This window comes from Mus caroli, unplaced genomic scaffold, assembly GCF_978045245.1.
Source record: "Mus caroli unplaced genomic scaffold, Mus_caroli_1 scaffold_12, whole genome shotgun sequence".
In the NCBI taxonomy this organism is placed as follows: Eukaryota; Metazoa; Chordata; class Mammalia; order Rodentia; family Muridae; genus Mus; species Mus caroli.
Window position 1 is genome coordinate 31310464 of NW_028227267.1, and position 15100 is coordinate 31325563.

The 15100-nt window shown below is 36.9% G+C and overlaps 1 protein-coding gene across 6 annotated transcripts in view; it reads right to left on the minus strand.

The window, feature by feature from the left end:
* Positions 1-3667: 3667 nt before the first annotated feature.
* Nrg3 (neuregulin 3) overlaps positions 3668-15100 on the minus strand; it is a 1083337-nt gene continuing 1071904 nt past the window's right edge. For 2 of the 6 annotated variants that reach the window (XM_021181241.3, XM_085828553.1), the window contains exons 8-10: positions 12967-13116; positions 7983-8054; positions 3668-7747 (exon numbers count right to left, since the gene is read on the minus strand). In XM_021181241.3, the coding sequence (XP_021036900.1) occupies positions 7240-7747; positions 7983-8054; positions 12967-13116 (730 nt within the window). In that variant the 3' untranslated portion in view covers positions 3668-7239. Of the gene's footprint in view, positions 7748-7982; positions 8055-12966; positions 13141-15100 lie in introns of all 6 variants that reach the window. The other 4 variants (XM_029468883.2, XM_085828552.1, XM_029468886.2 and 1 more) reach the window with 2 other exon arrangements.

A 15100-nucleotide genomic window follows, 5' to 3' on the forward strand; every position in this document is an offset into this window, starting at 1 on the left:
CCTTCCCACAATTACAAGAAAGAAGGCCACAACATTCTTTCTCTGCCTGTAAGATGCTTTTTAGCTTCTTAGACTGTTTGGACCCAAGACCACAAGTTCAGTTTACATCACACAGTTTAGTTTTAAAGAAATATCTGTCATTTCATATTTGGTAACTTATTATATGTTTGGATTAAAATATGAAGGATTTAATGCAAGTTGTGAGTGAGAAATTAACAATGAGGTAAAAATAATATGAAAAAATAGGTCTGTGTGAAGAAATAAATACAGGATATAATTCATTCTGTGTCAAATTGTAAAAGATATTCAATGAATAGTTTAGAATAAATACACATTCAATGGGTATAAATAATACTGTGTTAATAATTCTATAAAGGTAAAATGCTTTATAAAATGAAGTGTAGATTTCATAAAAGAGATACTTTTTAAAAATCCACTTTGTTATAAGAACTGTTATGAGAACACATAAATATATTTTCTTGACAGTTACATCTGTTTATAGCTTTTGAGTTTTAGGAAACAAGTATTTTATCTTTATCCTTTATGGACATAATTTGGTAGTGGTTCTTCTAAATTTGATGTTTAAAGAAGAGATTTTTGGTTTTGCATACTTTCCTTCTTTTTCTTACATTGACGATTCTAAATTCCCTTCGTGAACATGGATAGAACTAACTTAAAGAACAATTCCAAGCTAGGAATGTCTTTTAACAATATACAGAAAACTAACAAGCCTAGGCTAAAGTGGAGAACCTTCTTATCATTTTACATTTAAAAGATTCCTAGCTCCCTCACTAAAATGATAAAAATGAGTAAATTGCATTGGTCTCTTCTTTTACATGAAAATCCTCATTTAATAAAATAAAACAAGATCACAACCTAAGAGAATCTTAATTCTGAGATACAACAAAGGCTCCCAAGGCACTCATGTATGTGCTAGAGGTGGCCAGGGTCTCCCACCAGATAAAAATGTATCAACTAAAGACACAATGCTAACTGATTATAAAACTCATATGTTATTTTCTAATATTCATCATAATAGATATTCCCAAGTAGATATTTGCAAAAAAATATGAGCCACAACATTTCCTTCTAATTATCATTGTACATATGCAATAGTTGCACATGAAGACACAGAAATTTTTAGGATGAAAATTTATGTTTTCCCATTTGCTTCTGTTTGAACAATTGTATCTTCCCTATAGATTTTTGTTGACAAGATATCACTCAACAGCAGGTTTTAAACAATAAAAATCAGAGTAAACCAGAACACATTCTTGCCGCATGCATTTCTTAATGAGAGATATTTCATCCAAGGTTTTCCATGGGATTGATATTTAACACGGCTTAGTGCTCTGTGTGCATGTAGTGTTTTAAGACCTTTTATTTGTTTACTGTAAAAAGTATATACTATAGATGTAGAATATATTGCAGTTGCCTTGGTGGTTCATCAGACCTCTAAATATATCAAAATCAAGTTCAAAGAATGTGGGTTTCTCCCTAGCTTGATTTTGTAAAACTACTGCATAGAACACTTATCATTTGAAATCACAACACAACTGGAATTTTATGTCTTTGACTCAAATATTTTAACATTTTCCATTGCTTTATTGAATACAGAAAGAATTTAAACTTTATGGGTTCTTGACCAAAATAAATTATAAATAGAAGAATCAGTGCTCGTCTGGATGGTACTGAAGAAGCATATTGGGGTACTGATTTGTCAAAACAGCAATTGTAAACAAAACCCAGTATGTACACACTGCTTTTTGGTGCTCTCAACATTAGGATTATATTGAACCTTAATGTAAAAGTGTCAACTAACATTTTATTCAATTTTTGAGAGTTTATTTTTAAAAGTTTTAGTTGCACCAGGTATGATAATAAACACCTATAGATGTACTAACCAGAACCCCGGAGCTCTTGTCTCTAGCTGCATATGTATCGAAAGATGGCCTAGTCGGCCATCAATGGAAAGAGAGGCCCATTGGACTTGCAAACTTTATATGCCCCAATATAGGGGAATGCCAGGGCCAAAAGAATGGGAATGGGTGGGTAGGGAAGTGGGGGGCGCTATGGGGAACTTTTGGGATAGCATTGGAAATGTAATTGAGAAAAATATGTAATAAAAATATTAAAAATCAAAAAAAAATAAACACCTATAATCAAATCCAGTAAGCTGAGGCAGAAGATTGTATATTCACTGATATCCTGTGCCACTTAGCTCAAAACAAACAAACAAAAAACACAAGATGGAAATACTTGAGAGCATCAATATATATGTTTTACTTTTTATAACAAATGCATCTGTCTAGTATGTATGTAAGTGAAGGACACAATTATGTTCTCCTGCCTGGTGTGGTGAGGCTTTGCTCTGTTATTGAAAAACTCTCTCATTTCATTTAAGACAAATGTGAAGCAAAGTTTGACCTGTGATTCTCAAGTTTCAGAATCACGTGTTTCTTGGCCATCCATCTTCATTTCCTGATCTTGGTAAAGTTGCTCTAAGTCCTACCATAGCAACAATCCTATTAATTCATGGCATGTGCTGTTACACATGCCAATCTTATTGATTGATACATAGGCTTTTATAAGACTTTTATAAGACTTTGTGAGAAAAATCTATAGGCACAGACTACATAAAAACAGTGCTGAATGATCATATAAAATCTGGAAAAAACTGGAGAACAAGATGTTTGACTGAAAAAAAAATAAGATGAAATACATCATCACATTCCTTTTATAACAGATGAGGTCCATGGACCACTCTTACCTGCAATTAGAAACTTTCACAAAGATGTATGTCTAATTCATTTTCAACAAACCCAGGTTGTTTCTCTTCACACAGTTCTTTCTTTGGCAACAATACACATGCAATCCATACAGGTATTTACAACAAACAATTATCAAAGGGCAAGAAGCCTGCTCTCTATTTTACTGTTTGTATGGTCATTTTGTCACTGATTTCACCTGGGTGTCTGACATTAGTGCATAGAGTGCCTTGTTCTCCTTAAACACTCTGCCCTTACTAGAGTTCAGTGCTACCATAGGTCAAAGGCATTGTTAGAATATATTTAATTAAAAAAAAAAGCATTTGAGACAATTATACAAATAGAGACAGTAATCATTTACACCCATCATTTAATTGTAAATTTAAGAGAAAATCTAACATATTTCAGTATTGGCTTTTGTGAAATTTTTAATTCAAAGATGTTCCCATTTGACTAAGGAGAATGAATTGAAGATGGTTGTCTGATGAACCGTTGCCATCTGTCTGGCCATGAAGGTTTCATGGCATTCCATGAAGTAACCACTTGGTGTTCTTCAAATGAAGAGATGATAAGGATATCCAAGTAATCACCCTAATTTAATATTTATATTATGGGCGTAGTCCCAGTAGGAACAGGTGAGTGAAAATAGATGATATAAATCAAAGAAGGGGAATGTTCTTTACCCTCAGTATTTCTTTAAAAGGGAAAGAATGGGAAAAAAAGGAAGAGATAAAGCTTATTTCAAAGCAAAATTTTCCAGGGCAAACTGAGTGTTTATAAAATTGAGAACAGTCTAGAGACCTTAGACTAGTCTTGTCTGAAATGAGGACTGAATTTCTGAAGACAAGATACAAACAGCACAGACATACTATCTGTTGAAAACACTATACTGAAGCTATACAATTGAATAATAATAAAAATTATTCTTTATATATAAAACATTTCCCAGATACCAAAAGGTCAAATAAAAATCCCTCCCCACCTGCTGTGTTCTTAGGTATACCATATACTTATTTGAGACAGATTTCTTAGCACTTGATCTTAGGTTCACAGGGTGGGAATCAGAGATCATCCCACCCCCACCACACACACATTAATGATTTGTTATTCCTATAGCACCATATGGCAAGATAAGTGTATGGTAGTGGCTGCAAGGATTGAATGTATTCTGGTGGAGATCTGGTTATTGGCAGCCTCAACTTTGGGCACCAGGACCCTTGTAAAATTGTAGTTATTAACTTCACAACTCCGGGAGTATTCTGAAGTCTGTATGGCCCTTTTACTCTTTTTGGTCAACATGTTATATAACTACTGTGTGAAGGGCCAAGAGCAGTGGATTTCTATGCCTCCTCTATTGTTACTTAGAAATGATATGAGTCACTGGATGTGTGATAAATTAACCTAATTCACAGCAAGGTAGATACTGCAGTAGAGTCTGAAAGAGAGTGTTTAATATACAAAGGAAGAGAGAAACCAGATGCTAACTCTCTAACATAACTTCTATTCTACCTTAGTAATATCATTGGTCAACAACAGCATTCCACAATAGCTACCAGTAATTTAAAATATTTTGTTATATAAAAAAGACATACCAGAAAAAATGACTCAAAGCAAAAATATAATGGGTGATATTCAGTCCACTTGATGATGTATATGTTGCTTACTTAATTACAAATATCAGTTCCCACAATAAAGATAAGGGATGTGAAGCAAATTCAAAGGTATGGAGTAGAAATTCCCACACCCTAGTAAGTACGTGAGCTTGAGGAACAAAGCAATGATGGCTCAGGTATTTGCCAGATCATGTTTATGTAGAAAGTCTCAGCATTTTCTGCAAGGGACACTTGTCAGCTGGTAACCTAAGATGTGCCCATTGAGCTTAGACACTTTGCAGGAGTTATTCCTGTTTTAAAGGAAACAAAGGCCATGGTAACTACCGAAATACCTATTTCTGTGGATGATTTTGTCTTGAGTATTCAGAAAATACTGATAACTGTAAAGGTTCCATAACATGGCCATTGAATTTGCCTGATAATTGCTATTTTCAGAATGTGGAGAAAAGGTTTGTACCAAAATCATTTGATATGCAGTCTTTATTAAAGTAAGATGTTATATTGGGATTTAATTTATACTGATCTTACTGCAGTTTTGTTTGTTGGTTGGTTTTTGGGTTTTGTACAATAACTTTACTTCCTCAGATTACCTGTTCTCCTAGTTTGATGAATGGAATCTCTGGATGAATGATACTTAACATTTTATAGTCAAAAGAAATAAGGAAAGAAAGAAAAAACAAAAAAGCAAAAACAAACAAAAATAAATAAAAACAAAAAACCAAACAATCCCACAAAGTTGACTTTAACACACCAGTGTGTCCTCACTTATTTGACACTTAATGGTAAATAACAACAAAATGGCCCAGTAGATGCTCAACTTTCAGGATTTTATAGACCTACAAAAACCATCTAAGATTTTCATAAATAGAAAATATTTTCAAGTGAAACTAAGTTGAGCAAGAATATATTAAAAATTTACAATGTTTGAAAATGCTAACAATCTTGCTGCTCTACTCAAAGCAAGCAAACTCTAATAGTTACAAATGATCCCATACAACCTTTGTCAGATACAACCTAGGTTTTCATCACTGCGTTTTCAACATCCAAGACCTCAATTTCCTATTAAACTCTTTTGATCAGTTTCTTAATGCTCTTTCTATTCCCTAGATAGTATTCTATCTGATATCAATGAGTGTTCACGTATAAAAATTTGCAATATATTTAACACAAACTTACCTCAAGAAAGAATTGCATGTTTTCTCTGCTTGAGACAGAAACCAATGAAATTTTAAACAAGCTTTCCCAAAACTACAGTAAAAGCAATCTTTTATGTACTTTCAAATACTGTGCCTTTTTATTTTAAACAATGTAAACATAACAACACCACCAATAATTGGATAAAGACTGGGTATGTGAACACTAGTTTCCTTGAATGCCCCATGAAAATAAGGGAAAATAAAACAGACACATCTTCAGGAGAGGTTTTCAGTTCACCTTAGCAGTGGTAAAAATATTGCTTTATTCCAAATGAACATACAACACAATTTGTTGTTTGGGGGCATTGCTTGTGAACTGAATAGTCTGGTATTTGTGGTTTTCAACAATTTATTCCTTCCACATTAACTACAGAAGCCAATGCCTCTGTCTACACAGAGCAGACTTGCTGTAAATTAGCAATGAGGATGACAAGAAATAAAATAGTCAACTGTCAAATTGATGATTGGCTTGTGTCAGTAATTTAAGTAAATGACTCAAACTAAACACATCCTCCATTAATTTGCTTTGTGATGCTGATATCAATAACCCAAAGACTGTCCTTTTCAATAGTATTCACATCAGAAAATGGTCTAGACATTGTCAAGAGTTTTATAAGACCCTGCCATGCAAGTTACCTTGGATCAAGAACTCGCTAACCAAATTTATATTTAATGGAAAATTTAAAGTGAAAAGATCTTAAAGGGGAAATCTCTTCTGAATATTAGTTTCCCTGATGTTTCAGAACAAATTTTAGCAAGCTTTAATACACACACACATGCACACACATACATACACATACGTACAAGGGACACATGTGCAACTAGCATATGTGCTTATGTGAGTAAGCCCACAACACTTGCACCCTCACACATGTGCACACAGGCATACACACACACACACACACACACACACACACACACACACACACACACGCCCTTTCAGAGCTTCTAAACACTCCCCAAGAACAACATTTCTATTAGCATGATTTTAGTAACACGACGATGTCATTTTGTCTCTTTTCCTATAAGTTCACACCTCCCTCTGAGGTTCTGTGCTTTCAAATTACAGAGAAAGACGGCGCATGAGAAGAGCTAAGTTTGCCCAGATTATTTCTATTTTCTGTCTTCCTTCCTATTAATATTTTCCTGCCATTCTTTGAAAATCAAATACAAAGCACTACATTCCTCGACATGACATAACCTGTAGAGAGAGCATTGATGAATAGAAATTTAGGGGTTGGAAGTGAAGAGCCAAATGGCCAGGGCTATCTGCTCAACTGGCACATCTGCCCTTGGAATAAACTTCATCCCTTTGAAGCTAGGAGAACACCAGTTTCTTTTCCATATGGACACTGGCATTATGGGACCAAAGGTTGGAAATGGCCAAATCTTCCAAGAGCTAAAGAGGACAATGTAAGAACTAACTGAAATTGGATTCAGAATTCTCCCCTAAAGCTTTAGTAGTAAGCTTTATCCCTCCTGAAATGCTTCTTTCCCTTTAAAAAAATATTTTGTTAAAAAACACTATGATATGAGGGCGGCAGACTATTTGGTTTCTTCTAAGTAGATGCTCTTAAATTAATGCATATAAATAATTTGTATTTAATTTCCTCTCCTTCCTGTTGAGCAAAGCATAGAATGCACAGATTCCTACATTTCGAGTCACTTGGTTAGCACAGAGTCTCTTTGTATTTCATTTCTTAAGACAAATTGTGCCTCTCGTTCTGATTTGGCCGTGGGACTCAGGGGGAGAAAGGCTGTGTTTTCACTCGCACTGTCCTCAGTTTCCATGCTGGCCAGTTCGAAGTCTTCTGACCGTCTGGCGTCAGTCAGAATCCGGATCTGTTCCTGCACAGTCTCTAGTAATATTTTCACTTCCTGTTGTTCTTCTAGAAGACAATCACTGACTGGAATACTCGCGTTGACAATGTCAGCGGAGTAGGAGTTTTTGCACCATTTAATGCTTTTGACGTCAGAAATCCCTGGCATTTGCATGCAGGTTTCTTCTAGACCCATCGACGGGATGATGGGCACAGAATTGGCCCTTGGGGATAAATAACCCACCAGGTCCTTTTGATCCAAGCTATTAAAATAGGGGCTTGTCTCTCTTGAAGGCAGTTGCATATTTATTGATGCATTTTGTTGGGTTCTTAAGCCATTGGACACATACCTGGAAAAAAAAGGGAACAGAATCTTATTGCTGCTCCCACTGTGCCTCTGAGAACCATACCATCCAAAAATCATTTTCCACATGCACCATCTCACTGACTCCTCACAGCAACCCCATTAGACGGATACTACGCTCCCACGGACAGCAACTTGAAATTCAGGTCAGTGAAGTGACTTGCTCAAGGTCACACAGAAAAATAAGGGACAGACTGAGACTCGAACCCAGATCTTCTTACTTTAAGTCCAGGGGTCTTTCAACACACCACAGCTGTATAGGCAGGTGGGATATAGTCTTCCTGACCTCTATCCTAGAATACAAAGTAAATGGGTATTGAGCATGTCAGTGTGAGCCTTTTCCATCGTGACAAACAGGACACGACCATGGCATCACTTCACGCATAGCTTAGCCACCCTCTCAGCCCGCAGTCTGTCTCATAGAATCGTGTGGTCACCATCATCAGGGGTCACTAGGAAGCTCAGTTTTGCCCATCAAGGTATTGTAGTCATCAAAGGTTCTGCTTTACACTGGACTGTGAACCTGATGGCTGTTGGCAATGTGCTCTGTAGGAATTGCCTTGCTGTCCCATTGCTGAACCGCAGGACCAACACTGGCACATCCAATTCCTCGGCCTGCCTAGTGGGAACATGGAGCATCCTCCCAACCCAGTAGTATGTTCAGTGTCCTAACAGTGAAAGAGGGTACTGGTGTATGGCCATGGCTTATCACAAACAGCAGTGTGCAAATCCGTGTAACTTAAGGATTCCAGGATCTGAGTTTTGAACTGCTTGGGGCTCCTGACTTTCTTCCTTTTATCTTTCCAGTGCCAGGAAGGAAATGTGTATCAGACATCATGAAAAGGACTTTGGGAGCCCTATATGGTAGATTTTATTCTACTTCTAGTAAGTTATTCCTAAATACTAAATCTTAACATCTAAGCATATGCTAAACAACAAATTTCCATGGACTATATTTAATTTTCTTGGCTTATATTATAATGTAAATAATTGTTTCTATACATGTAAAAAATAGTTGCAATGAAATGTACTGAATAGCTACAAAGAAATCTCTACTGTGAGGTCACAGCGGGAGCAGTTTCACCAGAATTAGTAAAGATGGGTGGGTAGTAGCCATGTCTTTTCTCAGTCTATCTACAAAGAGTTGGTCATCAATAATTCCTGATTTAATGAACACATAATGAATGAATATATCTCCAAGGAAAGGAGTCTTTTATAGGGCATTAACTAATATCAGTCATAACAGCTAACATTTACATGGTGACTTGAAAAATGACTCTCACATCCAATTACATCATGTAAAACACTATTTTAGTTTATTATTCTTATGTGATAAATGAGTAGATAATTCCAAAGGGCATTCATATGCCCTGTCCCAACCTGCACCTTTATATGAGTGACAGAAGAAAAATTCTGTAGTTGTCCTCCTATCTCTATGAAATTGTCACCATAAAAATCAGAACCAGCTAATGAAAGGATATCCTAAGGTAAACTGGACTATAACATCTTTTGGGGTGCTTAATTTTATATAGACATGCATAAGAAAACTCCTTGTGGGAGTTTGTGCCTTGTATGAAAGAAAATCAGATTCTAAAGGTCTAATCCATGAGACAATCTCAATAAAAGAAAGGAGCAAGTCTCTGGCCCATTTTTTTAGTTAATGGTACCATACTTCCAGAATGTATAAATGTACATAAAATATGCCTTTCATATATTTACATATAAAAGAGAGCTAAGAACTCTGGCTGGAATAATATTATATCTGCATCAATGTCATCAGGGTAGATCTATAGGTAGAATCTAATAAGGAGTAATGTGATGATGATACCAGCAGAGTCTTACAGAAGTGTAAATTCTATCTGTAAAATGTTAAATACCTTAGACAATATTTGTAACTAACTGCCACAGTGACTCACCAATGTGACATGATCAGTCAACAAAGTCAATTAGTGCCAAACTTCAAATATCCACCTATTCAACCTTATTCTGAATTAAGGACTTAGATGGGAGTGAGGAATTGAAGTTAACTACCCTGTGTCATTTTCAGAACCAGCTACTGGACACAGACATGGCAGTAAGGGAAATCTAAACTCTTGCTATCGCATGAAGGTGGGATTTAAAGAATGACAGTTTTCCAAGGTTGATTTAATTCTGAATACAGCATGGTTGCAATCACCAATGTCATTATATGATTTGGATTCTCAGATAATGGTAGTCTTGTTTGAATTATCCAAATGCTTAAAACACATAAGGGCCTGGTGATAGAAATCAGTGGAAGTCCAATCTTTGTGAGATACAGTACTGCATTCAACACCACAACAAAATGTATATATATATATATATATATATATATATATATATATATATATATAAAATCTCTCATACTACTTGGGTACGTGGGGGTGGTGGTGCTGTAGGATTTAACTGAAATAACTTGTGCCATGTTTTTGTGCTATATTCTTATACCAGTGGCACAAGATGACCCTCAGTTCCTTCCTGGGGTTGCCCTGAGGGGTCTCAGCTATGTTATTTCAGTAAATGCTTAAATTGAATCTCAATTTCTAGATGGAATTATAACAAAGAAGCTATCCAGACAGCATTCTGCTTCCCTGGAATTCCAACAACTCTTTAATAGCTTGATAGTAAAATCATTCACTGACTGCTAATATTAGTTTGGACTGCACTCCTTGTCACCCCTCCGCAAAAAAATCTGAAGCCACAATTAAGTTTTTCCCTTTTGGTCATGTGAGTGAAGATGCGTTTGTTAGTGTCTGTTTAACTTGTTGTGAGCCATGGGTCAGGCCACAGACTTTGTTTTTCTAGTTGACTCTTTTGTTATTGTTATTTTAGTTTTTGTTTGTTTGTTTGTTTGTTTGTTTGTTTGAGATGGGTTTTCTTTGTGTAGCCTTTGCTGTCCTGGAATTCCATTTGTAGACCCAGCTAGCCTTGAACTAAGAGATATACCTGCTTCTGTCTCCTGAGTACTGGGATTAAAAGCATATACGACTACCTGTTTAGTTGACTCTTAGGAAGCAATTGAGGTATGTAGTGGTCCGAAGGACTACCCATCCCTACAGCTAGCTATTCCATCTTATATCATCAGCCATTGGGGTGTTTTCCATGCATCCATTTCCTTCTGTGTAGTTGATTTGGTCAGAAAGCAAAGACACAATTTCACTTTTTCTCATGGGACACCATGAGGAATTCATAGTGCCACTCTGAAATGGCTATTTCAACTTTCCTATTCTCCCTACATTCTCCAATAATGACTTCAAAGGATGTCAAAAGTAAGGAGAACCCAGCTCCTAGCTGAGGTTGGAACAAAGTATGATTTGGATCATGGCTACTTTGAGGATGTTAATCTGACTACTCTGAATCTATTTTTTTTATTTGCCTGTAATCTCTAATCAATCAATGTAATTGGTTTACCATACTTTAGACATTATTACCTGGGCTGGCTTCAGTCAGAGAAAAGGATGCTCAGTTTGCATCTACACCATTCTAAGAGCTGCTGTGCTAGAACAGGCAATGGGTTCAAGCTGGGCACATATTCCAACCCAAGAGAGAAGCCACATACATGAGGCCTATTTAGCAGACAACAACCACATGCTTGGTAAACAGGACCAGATGGCTGATGGCTCTTGCAAATTCATTTACTCCCCTTTCAGGCTTAGGGCAGATTTGAAGAATGTTAGCCGGGAAATTCTATTACCAACCCCATTTCCAGTCCCAGGAGAGAGTCAGTCCCCCAGGAGTGGAAAATAGCTGTTTTTAAGAACTGACAGTGAGATTATGCCCTAAGACTTACTGTGCTGAAGCCAGAGTGACTTATTGAGTCAACACTTAGCAACACTGGGTGCAGATGACACAGAGAAAAGGCATGTGGCCAGCCAGTTACAGAGATTACTGCCAAGCTAGTAGTGACTGAGCCAACACAAAGTTACAGCCATGTGGGCCCAAAAGGGAAAAGACAAGGCAGAAAATGAAAACCGTGACCTCTGCAAGGTCTGTGAATTTGTGATTCAAGCTGCAACCTGCCTGAGGTTCTGAGCATCCTTACATCAGGAATATGGTGGGTGAGAGCCAGGGTAGTGGCCAAGAGGAAAAAAATATTACAGTACAATATCACAGGTAAGGCCAAGCAAAATGCCAGCCACTTCTTCACTTTCATTACACACTTTGGATTACTTAGCTGTCCTATCTCTTTGCATCCTATCTCCTAGGAATCATTCTTTATAAAGAAACCCATGTGCAACTTAATCAGACAGGACTACAGTTCATCTATTCCATGTCTAGGAGAGAAGAGAAATGTAAAGGTTATGAGCTCGACATGCTACCTGCTATGCTGTGTGGATGGAAACGAGCAATCTGAAACAATCACCTTGGAAAAAAAAAAAAAAAAAAGCCTGCACAGAAACCCAGCCTGGCTCTTTCAGAAAGTCAACTTCTAGATACAACTAGAACCTGATTCTGCAAAGACCTATAGTAAATCTAGATTCTTGAAGTTAATGATAGCATTATGAGAATCACTATGGTAAGTACTGTTTCTGTGAATACGGAAAAAAAAAAAAACTTAAGTTTCTTAGTACTTTCTTTTTTTATCTGACGAAATTGTCTTAGGTCACATGAAGCTTAGGCTCAGATGACAAAGTTTTCTGAAGTTGACACAAGTTGTAAGGGACAGAGATCAAACTTTAATTCTAAGTTACCCCATGTATACGTGGGTGAGTTACACCAAGAGCATAGTTGTGACTAGATCCATCTTGCAATCCACTCTCTATGCCTTGAGCTCTGTGTGTGTTGGTGCCTCCTGGAGGGCAATACATAGGGTGTCCAACATTCCTGATGCCTCCATATCTCATACCTCCCTAGCATGAATAATAAAGACATCTGAGTTCTGAAATTTTCTCTGTGACTTTCTGCTTTTATTATTAACCTAACCCCCCAGATTCAAGGATACTGGGTAGAAGTAGATACCTCATTTGAAGGGTATTTTTTAGGGTTTTGTCCATACTACTGATCAGAGAGTTAAATTTCTAACTTACTGATAAAAGGATATTTTAGTATTTCTAAGCTTCCCAGAAAACTGCTTCTTCATCCACATCTTTTAAAAAAAATGAAACAAAAAAAAACAGGTGTATACTAACTTAGTGTCAGACTTCTAATAGTCTCCCATGTAAGTAAGTCCCTTGCTGTAAGACTTACCCTTGGCAAGGTATCGTATCCTGGTCTGGAATTCTTGATTCTTCAAGTTGTTGATATGCTGGTCCTACAATACCACCCAGTCGACTTCGGGGTGAGGGTGGTGCCCTTCTGAAAGTATTCCTATGCAACATCCCATTCCTTTGTCCTGGGCTGCAGCAAGAAGAAATACTTCTGCTAAGATGGTAAAAACAAAACAAAACAAAACTAACAAACCAAAGAGATAATAAAAACTTCTAAGAAATGTTCAAATGTCTCAACATTCAATTGATACCACACATCCTGAAAGTTTCTCTGCTATCAGTGTCAAATATGTACTCAGATAAAATTAGATGCTGAATTCATTTATTGTTGGAGGTGGTGAGAGACAATTCCTTATGTTCCTGGCCTTCTAGCTAACACAGAAGTTGGTTTAAGGAAGTCTTATGATCCCTAATCCCCTCCACCCTAGCCACAGTAGCTGTCTTTCTAATTGGCATAAAAATGCCCTCATTAGGCAGTGATAAGAGCCAAGTGTAGGAAGCCCAGAGGGGATTTATGGGGAAATTTCCATTTCTTAGTGATAGGATAAACAGACCTTACTTTAATTGGCATTCTTCCTTTCATATATGTGTTAAATTCTCAGTTTACTGTCCCAGATTTTCATCAGTCTCAAGAAACTAGTTTTACATTTGAGTTTGCTTTTTGAAAGGGCCTGATTCAATTTTATTGGGTATATGCATCCAAACATCTCAAATAGCTGAATATTTATAGAGACCATCAACTACAAAAGGCATAAGTAACCTATATCCCAGACCTTAACAAAGTAAGCCCTTCTGTACAGGCTATTTTAAAGGAACTAGCTTCTATGAAGATAAATCACCAAGTTGACTGGAATATTCCTTATCAACTCCCTTCCCCACCCTACTGAGTTTACTGTGTTCAAAACTAAATGTCCCCTTGCATGTCAGGTTATGTGGTACAAATGGTTTTTACATGAGCATATAGTGAGCTAAAACTCTTATGCTGCACTTACACTGTTTAAAAATACCACTGTAATTATATAGGCCAGGATGAAAGTACTCAGACCGCAAAAGTGCACCCATAGGAGACAGCCTCCTAACACAATCTAAACCACATTACTGTACTATTTGGGATTTGTCACCATTTTCATCAATATTACCATCTTGTTCCAAGATTATCAATATAAAACATACTTAATAAAATTACTGTGTTGCTCTGGCTAACTTGAAATTGGCCTTGAATTCACAGAGATCCACCTGTGTCTATGTCCTGATTGTTGGAATTAAAAGCATGACTTGCCCCACATGGAATATATTTGCAAATATTTTAACTGGGAGCTTGAGAAAATACAACTTGATTGTTAACATACATTTTACTAGTTCTGTTAAGGTGGCTGGTGGACACTAACTTCTCTATTTTGTGCAGACACCAAATCATGTCATGTTATTTTAGTTGTTAGTTATGTATCTGTTGTAGAGTTCCCAAAATATTTAACAATGTGATCATTGTATTCAATATCTAAGCAAACATCTGTATCAGAGGCTCTGTTTCCTTCCTACCCTCATCTATCTAAACTCAGAAAATGGAATCTAGGGTTAAAGGACTTTGGCACTACAGTAAGCTGCTCATGTCTCTCTGCTATCAGAAGCATAATGACAGTTGTGCTGGAGTCCTGAAGGAAATAAAATCCACTTTAATGTGGACCAATTGAGATTCTAAGAGGGAGAGTTAGTGGTCATTAGTTGGGAGGAATCAAGGTGAAGCTATACAAGACAGTGATGCACTTCAGGCCACTAACAAAATAGGAAGCCATTGCTATAAAGGAGAGGGAACATTTTTCAGAATAGAGACAGTGTTGGAAGGACCAAGTCAGGAATCAGACTCTGTAATCCCAGAAGACTAGAGTGGGACAGAAGTGAGGCAGGGGATGGAATGACTATGATCTCCTTGTTCCAGCCCTTTTATCCCAGTACCACACTCTAATTTGTCAGAAGCCAAAGGACAGGGGAGTCTGAATCTGACCTGGTGCATAAGGGTTTGCATAGAAAGTGACTTGAGTGTGGTCGGGGGATGGAAGTGTGAGCAGCACCTTCCTCATGAGTTTTGGTGGATTACAGGTAACAGAGAGGAAGTA